This window comes from Cebus imitator, unplaced genomic scaffold (assembly GCF_001604975.1).
Source record: "Cebus imitator isolate Cc_AM_T3 unplaced genomic scaffold, Cebus_imitator-1.0 Scaffold224, whole genome shotgun sequence".
Taxonomy (NCBI): domain Eukaryota; kingdom Metazoa; phylum Chordata; class Mammalia; order Primates; family Cebidae; genus Cebus; species Cebus imitator.
This window is the reverse complement of record NW_016107539.1, coordinates 1123280-1138281: the sequence shown is the minus strand read 5'-3', so window position 1 is coordinate 1138281 and position 15002 is coordinate 1123280. Positions and strand designations below refer to the sequence as shown.

The following is a 15002-nucleotide window of genomic DNA, read 5'->3' as shown; positions in this document are numbered from 1 at the left end:
TTTTGTATTTTTAGTAGAGACGGGGTTTCACCATGTTGACCAGGATGGTCTCGATCTCTTGACCTCGTGATCCACCCGCCTCGGCCTCCCAAAGTGCTGGGATTACAGGCCTGAGCCACCGCGCCCGGCCCTTAGATATATTTTATCCTCCCCATCTCTAGAGAGAATTTTCATTAATATTTTTGCAATAATAAATGTTTCTGGTGGCTTAGCGCTTCCACATTAACTTACACAAATCCGTGGACATGTACTCCGCAACCCCCCCCAACATGCACATACATTCAGGATCTATTTTTAGCTTCCAAACACACACCAGTTGACTTTGAGAAGCGGCAGTAGCAGTCAGTTCCAGTGCAAAAAGGAACATAATGGCAGCGTTAGGTATTGAGTGACAGCACAGACGCAGAAGTCTGCTAAATAGTATAGTTCAAGGTCAATTTGAATTTTTTTTTTTTTTTTTTTTTTAGAGACCAGATTTCACTCTCTTGCCCAGGCTGGAGTGCAGTGGCATGATCAGAGCTTATTGCATCCTCAGCCTCTTGGGCTCAAGTGAGGCTTCTCTTCAGCCTCCCAGGCAGCAATTTGAATAAGGGAGGAATAGGTTTATTTTCATTCGTGGAAAGTCAGATGCAGACTAGGCCACACTCCTCCATCTTCTGGCTGTGCCACCTGGATTATGTTGCCACCAGAGTCACCATGGTGGTGCAAGAGGCACCAATGGCTCTTAACTGTCCTGGCCTCGAAGAGACACAGTACTTCTATTCATTATCTATTGACCCAGACTAGTCATGTGGCATCAGTCTCACTCCTGGGCGCATGCCAGCAGTCAGAACCACGCTAGTACCCAGCTGCTCCCCAGGGGAGGATTCAACTGTATAATTTTACAGAGTTAAGGTCATATTGTGAACATAACTTTTAAAAATTATTTTGTATTTTATTTTTTGAGATAGGGTTTCACTTTTTATTTTTTGAGATGGGGGACTCACTGTCATCCAGGCAGGAGTGCAGTGACATGATCTCAGCTCACTTCTGCCTCCGCCTCCTGGACTCAATTGATCCTCCCGCTTCAGCCTCCTGAGTAGCTGGGACAACAGGTGCATGCCACCATGTTTGGCTAATTTTTGTAGCGATGGAGTTTCACCATGTTGCCAACGCTGGTCTCGAACTCCTGAACTCAAGCAACCCGCCCACCTCAGCCTCACAAAGTGCTGGGAGTACAGTCCTGTACCACGGTGTCTGGCATGTTGCAGACATAACTTTTTTGTCTTTCTTTTTGGATTCAACCTTATAGCATAAGCATTTCCCAGCAAAACCTCCTCTTAAACACTATCTTGAATGGTCTATTGCACTTACAAAGTATATAGTCTAAGAAATAACACAGTCAGGATGCAGTGGCTCAGGTATGTAATCCCAACACTTGGGGAGGCTGAGGTGGCAGGACTGCTTGAGCCCAGGAGTTGAAGACAAACCTGGGCAACGTAGAGAGACCCTGTCTCTACAAATAACAAAAAATTTAGCTGGGCATGGTGGTGCATGCTTGTGGTTTCAGCTACTTGGGAGGCTGCGGCAGGATTGCCTGAGCCCAGGAGTTCATGGCTGCAGTGAGCTGTCATCATGCCCCTGGATTGCAGCCTGGATGACAGAGTGAGACTCCGTCTCAAAAAACCAAACCAAACCAAGCCCGAAAACACAAATAACATAGTTGATGCCCCTGTGTGCCCCTCCATGTTAGATTTTACCCCCTCCCCAGGAAGTAACTACTCTTCTGAATTTGGTGTTTGCAGTTTTCATGTGTATTATTATTTACTCTTTCTTTTACAAATGATACTTTTATTACCCATGTGTGTTTTTCTAAACAGCATATGGAAGTGTTTAAGCTTTATGTGAAAGGTATTGTGTACATTGTAATCTTGTGCAGGAATTTTTTTTTTTTTTTGAAGACAGAGCTTTGCTGTTATTGCCTGGGCTGCAGTGCAATGGTGTGATCTTGGCTCACCGCAACCTCCACCTTTTGAGTTTAAGCGATTCTCCTGCCTCAACCTCCCAAGTAGCTGGGATTACAGGTGCCTGCCACCACGCCCGGCTAATTTTTTTACTTTTAGTACAGACAGGGTTTCGCCATGTTGGTCAGGCTGGTCTTAAACTCCTGACCTGAGGTGATCCGCCTGCCTCAGCCTCCCAAAGTGCTGGGATTACAGGTGTGAGCCACCACGCCCAGCCACAGTATGTTTTTAAAATACTATTCATTTCCCAGCTGGCTGTGGGGGCTCATGCCTGTAATCCCAGCGCTTTGGGAGGCCGAGGCAGGCAGATCTCGAGGTCAGGAGTTCAAGACCAGACTGGCCAACATGGTGAAACCCCATCCTTACTAAAAAATACAAAAATAAGCTGGGCATGGTGGCTCGTGCCTGTAATCCCAGCCACTTGGGAGGCTGAGGTAGGAGAATTGCTTGAACCAGGATCTGGGAGGCGGAGGTTGCAGTGAGCCTTGATCGCGTCAGTGCACTCCAGCCTGGGCTACAGAGTAAGACTCCATTTCAACAAAAAACAAAACATTGTTCATTTTCCTCCAGATGTTCCAGATCTCATCAGACAAGCCCTGAGTGTCTCTTCTCTGTTTCTCTCCATTCCAGGTGCTGTTCAACCAGTTCAAATACTTTTTCAACCTCTATTTCTTACTTCTTGCCTGCTCTCAGTTTGTGCCTGAAATGAGACTTGGCGCCCTCTACACCTACTGGGTTCCCCTGGTGAGTTAATCAGCATTGTTCAGTAACCCAAGAGGCTTGGAAACAGAAAGTTCTTTGTTTCTCTGACTTAGGCATCTGTAATGGGACGGTGGCCTTGTAAGGGAAAGGATGCCCTTAGGCCAACACACTGGGAGTCCCTGAGACTTTAGTGTTGAAGCTCCATTTCATACACCACCTGGATCAAACTATAGCAAAGCCTGTGCCATTCATTCATTCAGTCAGCGGTTGGGTCTTGCATGACCTCAGCAAGGATTTATTGCATGCTTATTGTATATGTGCTAGTCTAGACTCTGGGAACACTGTGGCAAATGAGAAAGACAAATCCCCTGTCCTCATGGGTTGTATCACAGGTTGAGCATCCCAGATCCAAAATTCCAAATGCTCTAAAATCTAGCCGGCCATGGTGGCTCATGCCTATAGTCCCAGCATTTTGGGAAGCCGAGGCAGGCAGACTGCTTGGGGCCAGGAGTTCAAGACCAGCCTGGGCAACATGGTGAAACCCCATCTCTACTAAAAATTACCCGGGTGTGGTGGCATGTGTCTGTAGTCCCAGCTACTTGGGAGACTGAGGCACCAGAATCACTTGAACCTGGGAGGCGGGGGTTGCAGTGAGTTGAGATTGTGCCACTGCACTCCAGCCTGGGTGACGGAGCCAGATGTGTCTCAAAACAAAAACAAACAAAAAATTCCAAACTAATAAAAATAATGCTCCAGAATCTAAAACCTTTTGAGCACTATTTTCAGATTTGAGATGCTCAGCTGGTAAGGATGGTGCAGATGTTCCCCACTCTGAAAACATCTGCAATCTCAAACAGTTCAGCTCCCAAGCATTTCAGATCAGGGACGCCCAACTTGTATGTGGATTGTTTTCCAAGCTCACATTTTCTTTGTGTCTAATGTAGAGCATTTGAGTGTGAGGGGTTGGAAAAGTAGCAGAATCCGTGCTGCTGTGCACATGATGTGTAGCAGAACCGAGAAGCCCCCTCTGCTCCTTCTCTGGCCTCCTTTTCTTTCTTCCCTTGCTTTGGCAGAGGGTGGTTGAGTTCCTGCTGTGTGCCAGGCCGTGTGCCGAGTTCTGGGGGTGCAGCCATGAACAGAGCAGACAAACATTTCTGCCCTGTGGGGCTGACATCCAGAGGGGATAGACAATAAGTCAGTAAATGAAATTGTTACGAATCATGCAAAGTGCTCTGATAGTAACAGAATAAGGTCATAGGACGGATGGGGTATCCCAGGTACGTTTAGTACTTTTTGCACAAATGAGGGTGAAGGGTAGGAGATGTGGAGAGGCAACCTTAGCCTGTGTGGCTATGAAAGGCCTCCTGAGGAATGATGGAAAGTAGAATATTCCAGCGGGCAGCAGTGCAAAGGCCCTGCAGCAGACATGTTCTTAGTGCATTTGAGAAACAGAAAGAGGTCCAGTGTCACTGAGCTGTGGAGAGGACAGAGCTGATACCCTTTTTCTCCAAATAGAGATACTATGAAATGCAGTTGCTGTTTATATTCTCACCAGGTGGGACCCAGGGGAACACTCAGATTTTCTGTTCATAAATCTTATTAATATTTTTATTTTTAATTAAATAATTTGCTTTTAGGCCGGGTGCGGTGGCTCACGCCTGTAATCCCAGCACTTTGGTTGGCTGAGGTGGGCGGATCACGAGGTCAGGAGATTGAGACCATCCTGGCTAACATAATGAAACCCCATCTCTACTAAAACCACAAAAATTAGCTGGGCATGGTGGCGCATGCCTGTAGTCCCAGCTACTCGGGAGGCGGAAGCAGGAGAATTGCTTGAACCCAGGAGGGGGAGGTTGCAGTGAGCCACTGTACTCCAGCCTGGCAACAGCAAAACTCCATCTCAAAATAGAAAAAAAAAAAAAAAGAAACAGAAACAATATACCTTTTTGCTGTTGGCAGCAGGTGAGGGATGATGAGGATTTGGTGCAGAGGTGCTTGTGGAATGGAGGAAGCCAGATGCTCAGGGGCCTGGGAGTGGGCGTGCCTACGCTGTACGTGCTATGTTATCAGGCAAGTGATGCCAGCAGCTCTCGCCCTGCGAAGAGGAAGGGGATTATTTCTTCCATGCAAACAGTGCAGGTGCTTTTGGAATGACAGGAATAGTTCTATCCTGCTCTGAGTCATTTTGGGGTGAAGTAGGATCCTGGGAGCTAGAGGGGCCCTTCATCCAAGCATCCTGCCCCTTTGATAACAGACGTTCCTGCCTGTATCAGGTGGCATGCTGAACCAAGTGCCAGGTGGTGCCTGCGCTTTTAAGCACTGATATTGTGATCATCAAGAAACAATTTTTTTTTTTTTTCTGAGATGGAGTCTCGCTCTGTTGCCCAGGCTGGAGTGCAGTGGCACATCTCAGCTCACTGTAGCCTTCACCTCCTCGGTTCAAGCGATTCTCATGCCTCAGCCTCCTGAGTAACTGGGATTACAGGTACCTACCACCACGCCTGGCTAATTTTTGTATTTTTAGTAGAGACAAGGTTTCACCATGGTGGCCAGGCTGCTCTCAAACTCCTGACCTCAAGTGATCCCCCCACCTTGACTTCCCAAAGTGCTGGGATTATAGGCATAAGCCACTGCACCAGGCCTTAGAAACTGTTGCCTTTACCTTATAAACAGATGCTCTAGAGCTGGGCTGATAGAATTAAGCCCTGGGAGGATGAGAAGGTCCTGTCGGCTACTCTTTCCTAGTCAGCTACAAACTGGGACCAGGAGTTGTCAGACCCAAGAGTTACAAACTCTGTAGTTCTATGTGAAATACTCTAACATCATTTTAGTTTATTAGTTCCATAACTGTTCATTATATACTAATATAAAATCAAACCATAAGTTACCTTAACAAAGTTAGTCTACAATGTATATAAAATATCGTTTATTGTATTGCCTTTTATTGATTATCTTTTTAAAGTGTAGTTATTTGAAAGGTAATGCATTCACATGACTCAAGAAATATACAAATGTCCCTTGTGAAGAATCTACTTCTATCCAATTTTGCCTTCCAAATAATTTCACTTCTCCTTCCCTCCAGAGTTGCTTTATGAACAAACAAGCATGATGAATAAAAATTCTTACAACTTTCTTTCTGTTGATTGATTGATAGTCTCACTCACTCTGTTGTCCAGGCTGGAGTACAGTGGCATGATCTGGGCTCACTGCAACCTCTGCCTCTTGGGCTCAAGTGATTCTCCTGCCTCAGTCTCCCAAGTAGCTGAGAGTGTGCCACCATACCCAGCTAATTTTTGTTTTTTTTTTGAGATAGAATCTTGCTTTGTCTCCCAGATTGGAGTGCAGTGGTGAGATCTCAGCTCACTGCAACCTCCACTTCCCGGGTTCAAGCAGTTCTTTGCCTCAGCCTCCCAGGTAGCTGGGATTACAGGCACCCGCCACCATGTCAGGCTAATTTTTGTATTTTTAGTAGAAACGAGGTTTTACCATATTGGCGAGCCTGATCCTTAACTCCTGACCTCATGATCCACCAGTCTTGGCCTCCCAAAATGCTGGGATTAAAGATGTGAGTGACCGCACCTGACCTAATTTTTGTATTTTTAGTAGAGACGGGGTTTCACCATTTTTGGCCAGACTGGTCTTGAACTCCTGACCTTAAGTGATCCTCCCCACCCTTGGCCTCCCAAAGTACTGGGATTATAGGCGTGAGCCACTGCACCCAGCCCATGTTTCTTCTTAGGAAAAAAACAAGATATACATAGTTATGAATCATTTAAAAAAATTTTAGTATATTTTACTCTTGATTTTTAAATATCAACAAAATTCATTAAAAAAACTTTAAAGCAGCATGTGAATTGGATCCACCCTTTTCCTGGTGATCAGGCTCTCTCTTGGCCTCTCTGCTCTAGTTGAAGGTGAGGGACTTTCCTATTACCTCGCCCCTATGTTTCTGGGCTGTGGAGGCCCTTCCCAGGCCCCCAGCAAGGAATGCTCAAGACCCCATCTCTCAAGCCACATCGCTTTCTTTTTTTTTTTTTTTTTTTTTTTTTCAGATGGAATCTTGCTCTGTCACCCAGGCTGGGGTATAGGGGTGTGATCTCAGCTCACTGCAACCTTTGCCTCCCAGGCTCAAGCGAGTCTCCTGCCTCAGCCTCCCGAATAGCTGGGATTACAGATGTGTGCCACCACACATGGCTAATTTTTGTATTTTTAGAGATGGGGTTTCGTCATATTGGTCAGGCTGATCTCGAACTCCTGGCCTCATGTGATCCACTCACTTTGGCCTCTCAAAGTGTTGCGTTACAGGCATGAGCCATGGTGCCTGGCCTGCCTTTTATTCTTTTAAGTGTTTTTAATCTTACTGTGCCAGGACTGCTATCTTAAGTCACCCCAGTGCCTTTCTGGAAGTGAGTGAGTTACAGGAAATAAAATACATGAAATGTGCATTCAGGGTGTTTGGAACCCTTAAGAACAAAGTTGTTTCTTCCTTCCGCGGGAGGCCAGACTGGTACTTGGGGTTGTGAATGTAGATCAAATTGTTAATGTGAGTTTATTGCACATGCCATTCTGTTTCCCTTACTAGTGTTGTTCATATCAGCAGTGGTGATGGCAAACTCCAGCGCCAGCCAGTGAGGGGAAGCAGGTGGCTAGAGTGAGTGGTGGGGACCGGGATGACCTGGAAGGCCTCACACTCTTCTAAAGGGGGCCCGGCCCTCAGTTCCAGTCGTTGTCTCCTTGCTAAAATGATGCCCTGAGGCTGGGCCTGTAACTCCCAACGCTCTGGGCTTGCCTCTGTAATCCCAGCACTTTGGGATACTGAGGTGGGAGGATGGCTCAAGGTTGGGGGTTTGAGATCACCCTGGGCAACGTGGTGAGACCTCATCTCTACTGAAAATAAAAATCAAAGTTAGTCAGGTATAGTGGTGTATGTTTCTTGGGATGTTGAGGCAGGAGGATCACTACAGCCAGGAGTTTGAGGCTGTAATAGGCTATGATCACGCCACTGCACTCCAGCCTGGGCGACAGAGCAAGACCTTGTCTCTTAAAAAACAAAAATAAAAAAACACAAACCAAATAAAATAATGCTCTGATTTTCCAAAAGAAACCTGAAGTCCTGACTCAATGTAGGCCATAGTAATTATTATTATTATTATTTTTTGAGTCTTGCTCTGTCACCCAGGCTGGAGTGCAGTGGTGTGATTTTGGCTCGCAGCAACCTCTGCCTCCTGGGTTCAAGCAATTCTCCTGTCTCAGCCTCCCAAGTAGCTGGGATTACTGGCATGCACCGCCATGCCCGGCTAAGTTTTGTATTTTTAGTGGAGATGGTTCCACCATGTTGTCCAGGCTGGTCTTGAAGTCATGACCTTGAGATCTGCCCACCTCAGCCTCCCAAAGTGCTGGGATTATAGGCGTGAGCCAGCATACCCCACAATTACTATTTTTTTAAAATTTGTTTCCACTGAAGCCTTCTTGGCCTCTACCCCCACACTCTGATGTCTCCTAACTGACTGGCCTGTTTTCCCTTGACTGTAGCTCCGGACAGAAGCCAGACAGTTAACAGCTTGCCTCTAGGTTTTGGCACCTCCAGCAGTCTGGTAGTTTCCAGGTTGGAGGCCCTTTTATAGTCAGCTTTTCCTGTGATGGCTAAGTTGGGGGATATTTGTCTTAGTTTTGCCTCTCTTTCCAGGAACTACAGGAAAAAGGGTTTAGGGTGAAAAACTAATTAGACAGCATCTACTTCTAGGTGACCATAGCTGATTTCCCTTAATAGATTTTTTTTTTTTTTTTTTGAGATACAGTTTTGCTCTTGTTGCCCAGGATGGAGTGTAATGGCGTGATCTTGGCTCACTGTAACCTCCTCCTCGTGGGTTCAAGCGATTCTCTTGCCTCAGCCTCCCAGGTAGCTGGGATTACAGGTGCCCAAGACCATGTTCGGCTATATTTTTTTATTTTTGGTAGAGATGGGGTTTCACCATGTTGGCGAGGCTATTCTCAAACTCCTGACCTCAGGTGATCCACCCGCCTCAACCTCCCAAAGTTCTGGGATTATGAGCATGCGCCACCGTACCTGGCCACCCTTAATGGATTTTTATGTAAAGAGTCAATTTTCAGTTCTTGGCTAGAGCACATTTTGAAATATCTTCTGACCATTCTGAAAGTCGCCTCATTTCAAACGCAGCTCCTAAGTGCAGTGGTTCTGAATGAGGGCCGTGGAGCCAAGTGGTTTGGGTTTAGCGCCTTTCTTTCTTTCTTTTTTTGAGTCAGAGTCTTGCTCTGTCATTTAGGCTGGAGTGCAGTGGCAAGATCTCAGCTCACTACAACCTCTGCTTTCCAGGTTCATGCAATTCTCTTGCCTCAGCCTTTTGAATAGCTGGGATTACAGGTGGCTGCTACACCCGGCTCATTTTTGTATTTTTAGTAAAGATGGGTTTCACCATGTTGGCCAGGCTGGTCTCGAACTCTTGACCTCAGGTGACCCTCCCACCTCGGCCTCCCAAAATGCTGGATTACAGGTGTGAGCCACTGTACCCGACTGGGTTTAGCTCTTAACTGCACTTTGGGAAGTCATGTAATTTGAACCCAGCCTACTTTTCTGAGCCTCAGTTTTGTCATCTCTAAAAAGGGACGATCCTTTCTACTGCCTTGGTTTATTGAGAGGTTTAGATGAATTACTGCAAGTAAAATGCTTCATGTGGCTATACAGAAGTCTCAGGAAATGTTCTCATTTTCATTTTTAAATTCTGCCACTAATGACATGTTTTTCATTGTTCAGATTACATTTTAGCTTTTTTTTTTTTTTTTTTTTTTTTTTTTTTTTTTTTTTTTTTTTTTTTTTTTTTTTTCTCCCAAGACAAGGTCTCATCCTGTCGCCCAGGCTGGAGTGCAGTAGTTAGATCTCGGCTTATTGCGACCTCTGCCTCCTGGGCTCAGACAGTCCTCCTGCCTCAGCCTCCTCAGTAGCTAGGACCACAACAGGAGCCACCATGCCTGGCTCATTCCCCCCCTGCCCCCAGATTTCAGGTTTCTATTTTCTTTCGTAGAAACTGGCTAATTCTTTTTATAGTTTTTGCAAAGTTGGAGTCTCCCTATGTTGCCCAGGCTGGTCTTGAAGTCCTGGGCTCAATTGATCTTCCTGCCTCAGCCTCCCCAAATGCTGAGATTATAGGTGTGAGCCACGACACCCAGCCACGTTTTAGCTTTTAATAATTTTTTTCTTGGTACTAATATATTGGGGGAGAAGTAACTTAGGAGAGCAGAAATAATCTGTAACATAATATGATGACAAAATAAATTTAGGGTATTTTTGTTATTGAGATATAATCGGTATACCATAAAATGCACAGATCTTCAGTTTCCGATTCATTGAGTTTTGATGTTCATCAACGCCCACATAAATACCACCTCAATCAAGAGATAGAACATTTCCATCACCGCAGGAAGTTCCCTAGTGCCTGTCCCTATCACCCCACATACCCCCCTGCCCCAGGCAACTGCTTTGCTGATTTCTATCTCCCGTAGATTAGATTTGCTTTAGTAAATTCATTTTTGACGTACAACTTTACAAAAGAGGCTTGCACTTTCAGAATTGCTTGTCTATGAGTTATCACTGCCTGTGATTCTGTTTTTTTTTTTCTTTGAGACGGAGTCTCGCCCTGTTGCCCAGGCTGGAGTGCAGTGGCGTGATCTCGGATCACTGCAACCTCCGCCTCCTGGGTTCAAGTGATTCCCCTGTCTCAGCCTCTCCTAAGCAGCTGGGATTACAGGTACCTGCCACCATGCCTGGCTAATTTTTGTATTTTTAGCAGAGACAGTGTTTCACTGTGTTGGCCAGGCTGGTCTCAGATTCCTGACCTCAAGTGATCCACCCGTCTCGGTCTCCCAAAGTGCTGGGATGACAGGCATGAGCCACTGCGCCCGGCCGCTTGCCTGTGATTCTTCACCAGCTCGGACAGTTGCCTCCTTCAGCACCCCCTTGCCCCGCCCCTTAAAGCTTCTTTCTAAATATCTGTGGATGGATATTAAGGACCTCCTAAATTAGGTGGTCGGAATTTATTCCTGGACTACATTTGCATCTTTGTAAAGCAATTTCTAGCTCAAGGCATGGCATGGCCCCTAGGATGAATGAGAGCTATGTGTGTATGTGTGGGGAAACATGATAATTTGGGAGGTGGTATTTATTTGCAGCAGGGAGGTTAGTGCTTGGCTCCTGTCTTTGTATGAGCACACACTTTCCATGAACATCAATGGGATTTAGCCAGGCTCATGCAGAGACAAATAGAAACCACAACATTCAAAAAAACAAACAACAACAAAAACTTGGGTTTTGGCGTAGAACAACGTAATAGCAGCATGGTGGCCCGGGGAGTTCTGCAAACTGGCTCTGTGTTCCTCCCGAAATAGGCTTTCTCTCTCTCCCTATGTGGTCTGGTTATGCTTTGATTCTGAAATGTACCAGTTTCCTTTTGGCTGCAGTGTGTACTTTACATCTGATTGGAAACAGGAGCAATCCTTTGATTGTAAAGATGTATGGGCACTGGGAGGAGTTTCACAAAGCGGCACATCTCTGGATAGATTTACATAAGAGATTTAAAGTCCTTTGAATCGAAGCTAATATATTTCACAGCGTAAACAGTATGAAAGTGAAATTCTCCAAGAACCACAACGGCTAACCCTTCAGTGGTGATGCTATCTGTATTTAAAAAAATAACTGTCCTGGCAAGCTCTAAAAGGGGGTGGGGGGCGAGGAATGACAAGGAAAATGAATGACTATAAGCACATAAGTAAAGTGAATGACTGATTTTGACTTTATTGATTACAAGAGAAAAAGAATCTAGATTGGAAGTAGATTCTGCTATGGGTGACTCCCTTCATTCAACCAGATTTTATGAGTTGGGGTTCCCAACTCAGGGGAAGGTTGGGGAAGTTTTAAATTTTTATTAGTTGCTACTTATGCAATTAATACCTTAATATGGTTTCCTTATAAAAACTTAAAACACCTGGATGCAGTGACGCATGCCTGTAATCTCAGCATTTTGGGAGGCTGAGGTGGGTGAATTTTGTGAGCTCAGGAGTTTGAGACCAGCCTGGGCACCATGGCAAAAACCCATCTCTGGCTGGGCATGGTGGCTTAATCCCAGCACTTTGGGAGACTGAGGTGTGCAGATCACTTAAGGTTAGGAGTTCGAGACCAGCCTGGCCAACATGGTGAAACCCAGTCTCTAGTAAAAATACAGATATTAGCTGGGCGTGGTGGTGGCTACCTAAAATCCTAGCTACTTGAGAGGCTGAGGCCGGAGGATCTCTTGAGCCCAGGAGGCGGAGGTTGCAGTGAGCCAGGATTGTGCCACTGTACTCCATCTTGGACAACAGAGTGAGTCTCTATTTTAACAACAACAACAACAACAACAACAACAAAAACCCATCTCTACCAAAAATACAAAAAATTAACCAGGTGTGGTGGCACATGCCTGTGGTCCCAGCTACTCAGGAGGCTGAGGCAGGAGGATCTCTTGAGCCTGGGAGGTGAGATTGCAGTGAGTCAAGGTCGTGTTACTGTACTCCAACCTGGGCGACAGAGCGAGACCCCATCTCAAACAAACAAACAAACAGAAAAACCCAAAAAGCTGAAGATGTTACAGATAGTCCGAAGCTCATTTCAGTCCCTCCCTATCCTGATCCCAGTCTCTTTCCTCCTGGCAGAGAAATCTAGCTGGTAGTTAAGGAAATTGAAAACATTTAACAGTGTATAGAATCTTTGTTGCTATGTATGGTCATGCACAGTGGCTCACGCCTGTAATCTCAGCACTTTAAGAGGCTGAAGTGGGCGGATCATGAGGTCAAGAGATCGAGACCGTCCTGGCCAACATGGTGAAACACTGTTTCTACTAAAAATACCAAAATTAGCTGGACGTGGTGGCTCATGACTGTAGTCCCAGCTACTTGGGAGGCTGAAGCAGGAGAATTGCTTAAACCCAGGAGGTGGAGGTTGCAGTGAGCCGAGATCATGCCATTACACTCCAGCCAGGCGACAGAGTGCGAAACTCCGTCTGGGGGTAAAAAAAAAAAAAAAAAGGATCTTTGTTGCTATATATGTGAATGGTGTTACAGTGTATGTTCTGAAAGACTGATTTTTCCACTTGGCTCTGTGAATGCAACAGATGTATCTTATTCTTTTTAACTGTTGCCTGGCGGTCCCTCTCACTGGCTCCATCTACCTATGTTTCTCTAGAGGCAGTAAAGATTAAGATTGCCTACATTTTGATTCCTGTTTATCACTTAGTAGCTTTATGTCTTTGGGCAAGATTACTCAACCTCTCTGTGTCTCAGTTTCCTCATCTGCATGGGGATCTTAGTTACGGGAGTGTATCTCCCGTAACTGGAGGTGAGAAGCACCTCCAGTAGTGCCCAGCACATGGTGGGTGAGAGACAGTGTTTGAGGTCACCATCACTTGCTTGGGGAGGAACAGTTTGAGCGTTCCTGTGTTTGTCACCCTCACCCCAAGGTGGTAAATGCGGACATCCTTGTACGTGTGTGGCAGCGAGTGTGTCTCTAGGGTAGTGTTTCTGCAGGGTGTGTTTGTGAGTGTGTGTTCCCTAAGAGTGATTCGGAGAGGGGGGCTTGCAGGGGCGAATGCATCTGGAATAACTCTCGGCACTCCCTGCCCAGGGGCGCTCCAAAGGTCCTGCCCTGCAGCACTCCCAAGTGGCCTCTCACCTTTTCTACCCTTGGCACCAGGAGAGGACAGTTGGCTGCAGCGGGGCTCACTGCCTGTAGCAAGGCTCACTGTTGTCTGTCTCTGCAGGGCTTCGTGCTGGCCGTCACTGTCATCCGTGAGGCGGTGGAAGAGATCCGATGCTACGTGCGGGACAAGGAAGTCAACTCCCAGGTCTACAGCCGGCTCACAGCGCGAGGTCAGCCTCCTGGCTCCTGGGCCACAGGGGTGCAGGTCAATCACGGGCCACTGACAGTCAGGGGAGAAGAGTTCAAGGCCTGGGCCGTGGGTGTGGGAAGGCCACGTGGCTGAACAGTCGCTTGGTGGCCCCAGCACCAGGGAGGCCTCCATCTGCCCTGGATGACAGGTTGATGGGGTCCCACCAGGCCCTGGCGGCAACCACAGGCCTCTTGGTATTGGTCTTGTCAGATAACTTGTGTGTCATCAGCCTAGAATGACGTTCTGTGTGCTGGCATCCTTGATGGCTAATCCCTTTCCCTTTCTGCCACCTGGCTGAGGAAGGAAGGAGGGTGCCCCTGCTGTTCACATGGCAGGCTGCAAATAGTTTTTTCGGCAGTGATTACTTTAAAGCCAAACTGTTGCAACTTGAATACAGATTTAGGTAAATACTGTATCCGGGAAGATTTCTTTGAAGGCATTTTATAAATCCTGGAAATTGAAGCCTGGAGAGTGTGGAGTCTGATCCAAAGACAGTGACCAGATGTGTATGTCAGAGTTGTATGTTTTGGCTCAAAAACAAAAAATTGAAATTTTGGACTGGTACGGTGGCTCACGCCTGTAATCCCAGCACTTTGGGAGGCTGAGGTGGGTAGATCACCTGAGGTCAGGGGTTCAGTCCAGCCTGGCCAACATGGTAAAAGCTGTCTCTACTATAAATACAAAAATTAGCTGGACATGGTGGTATACATCTGTAATCCCAGCTACTTAAGAGGCTGAGGCAGGAGAATCACTTGAACCTGGGAGGTGGAGGCTGCAGGGAGCCGAGATCATGCCATTGTACTTTAGCCTGGGTGACAAGAGGGAAACTGCTTCTCTATTTTTTTGTTTTGTTTTGTTTTTTTGTTGTTAAGACAGAGTCTTACTTTTTGCCCAGACTGGAGTTCAGTGGCACCATCTCAGCTCACTGAAACCTCTGCCTCCCCAGTTAAAACAATTCTGCTGCCTCAGCCTCCCGAGTAGCTGGAACTACAGGCGGGCGCCACTACGCCCAGCTAGTTTTTGTATTTTTAGTAGAGATAGGGTTTCACCATGTTGGCCAGGATGGTCTCGATTTCTTGACCTTGTGATCTACCCACCTCAGCCTCCCAAAGTGCTAGGATTACAGGCATGAGCCACCACGCCCAGCCAGAAACTCCCTCCCCAAAAAAAAAAAATTGAAATTTAAATTTTAATAACATTTCCCAGGGATATGAAAATCCTTTAATCATTGACCTCCTTGCAAGATATGTACATTCTAAACAATGGAACTTAAAAACCCACTCAAACACACCGTGGAAAAGCCACAAAACAACCCAGACAATGACTTCTGTTTCTTTCTTTTTTCTATTTTTTTTTTTTTTTTTTT

At 46.2% G+C, this 15002-nt stretch overlaps 1 protein-coding gene across 3 annotated transcripts in view; it reads left to right on the top strand.

Moving 5' to 3' along the window:
• Window positions 1-15002, top strand: part of ATP9A (ATPase phospholipid transporting 9A (putative)) — a 159378-nt gene that overhangs the window by 35475 nt on the left and 108901 nt on the right. For all 3 annotated transcript variants that reach the window (XM_037727256.1, XM_017496879.2, XM_037727257.1), the window contains exons 3-4: window positions 2634-2747; window positions 13508-13616. In XM_037727256.1, the coding sequence (XP_037583184.1) occupies window positions 2634-2747; window positions 13508-13616 (223 nt within the window). The remainder of the gene's footprint in view (window positions 1-2633; window positions 2748-13507; window positions 13617-15002) is intronic.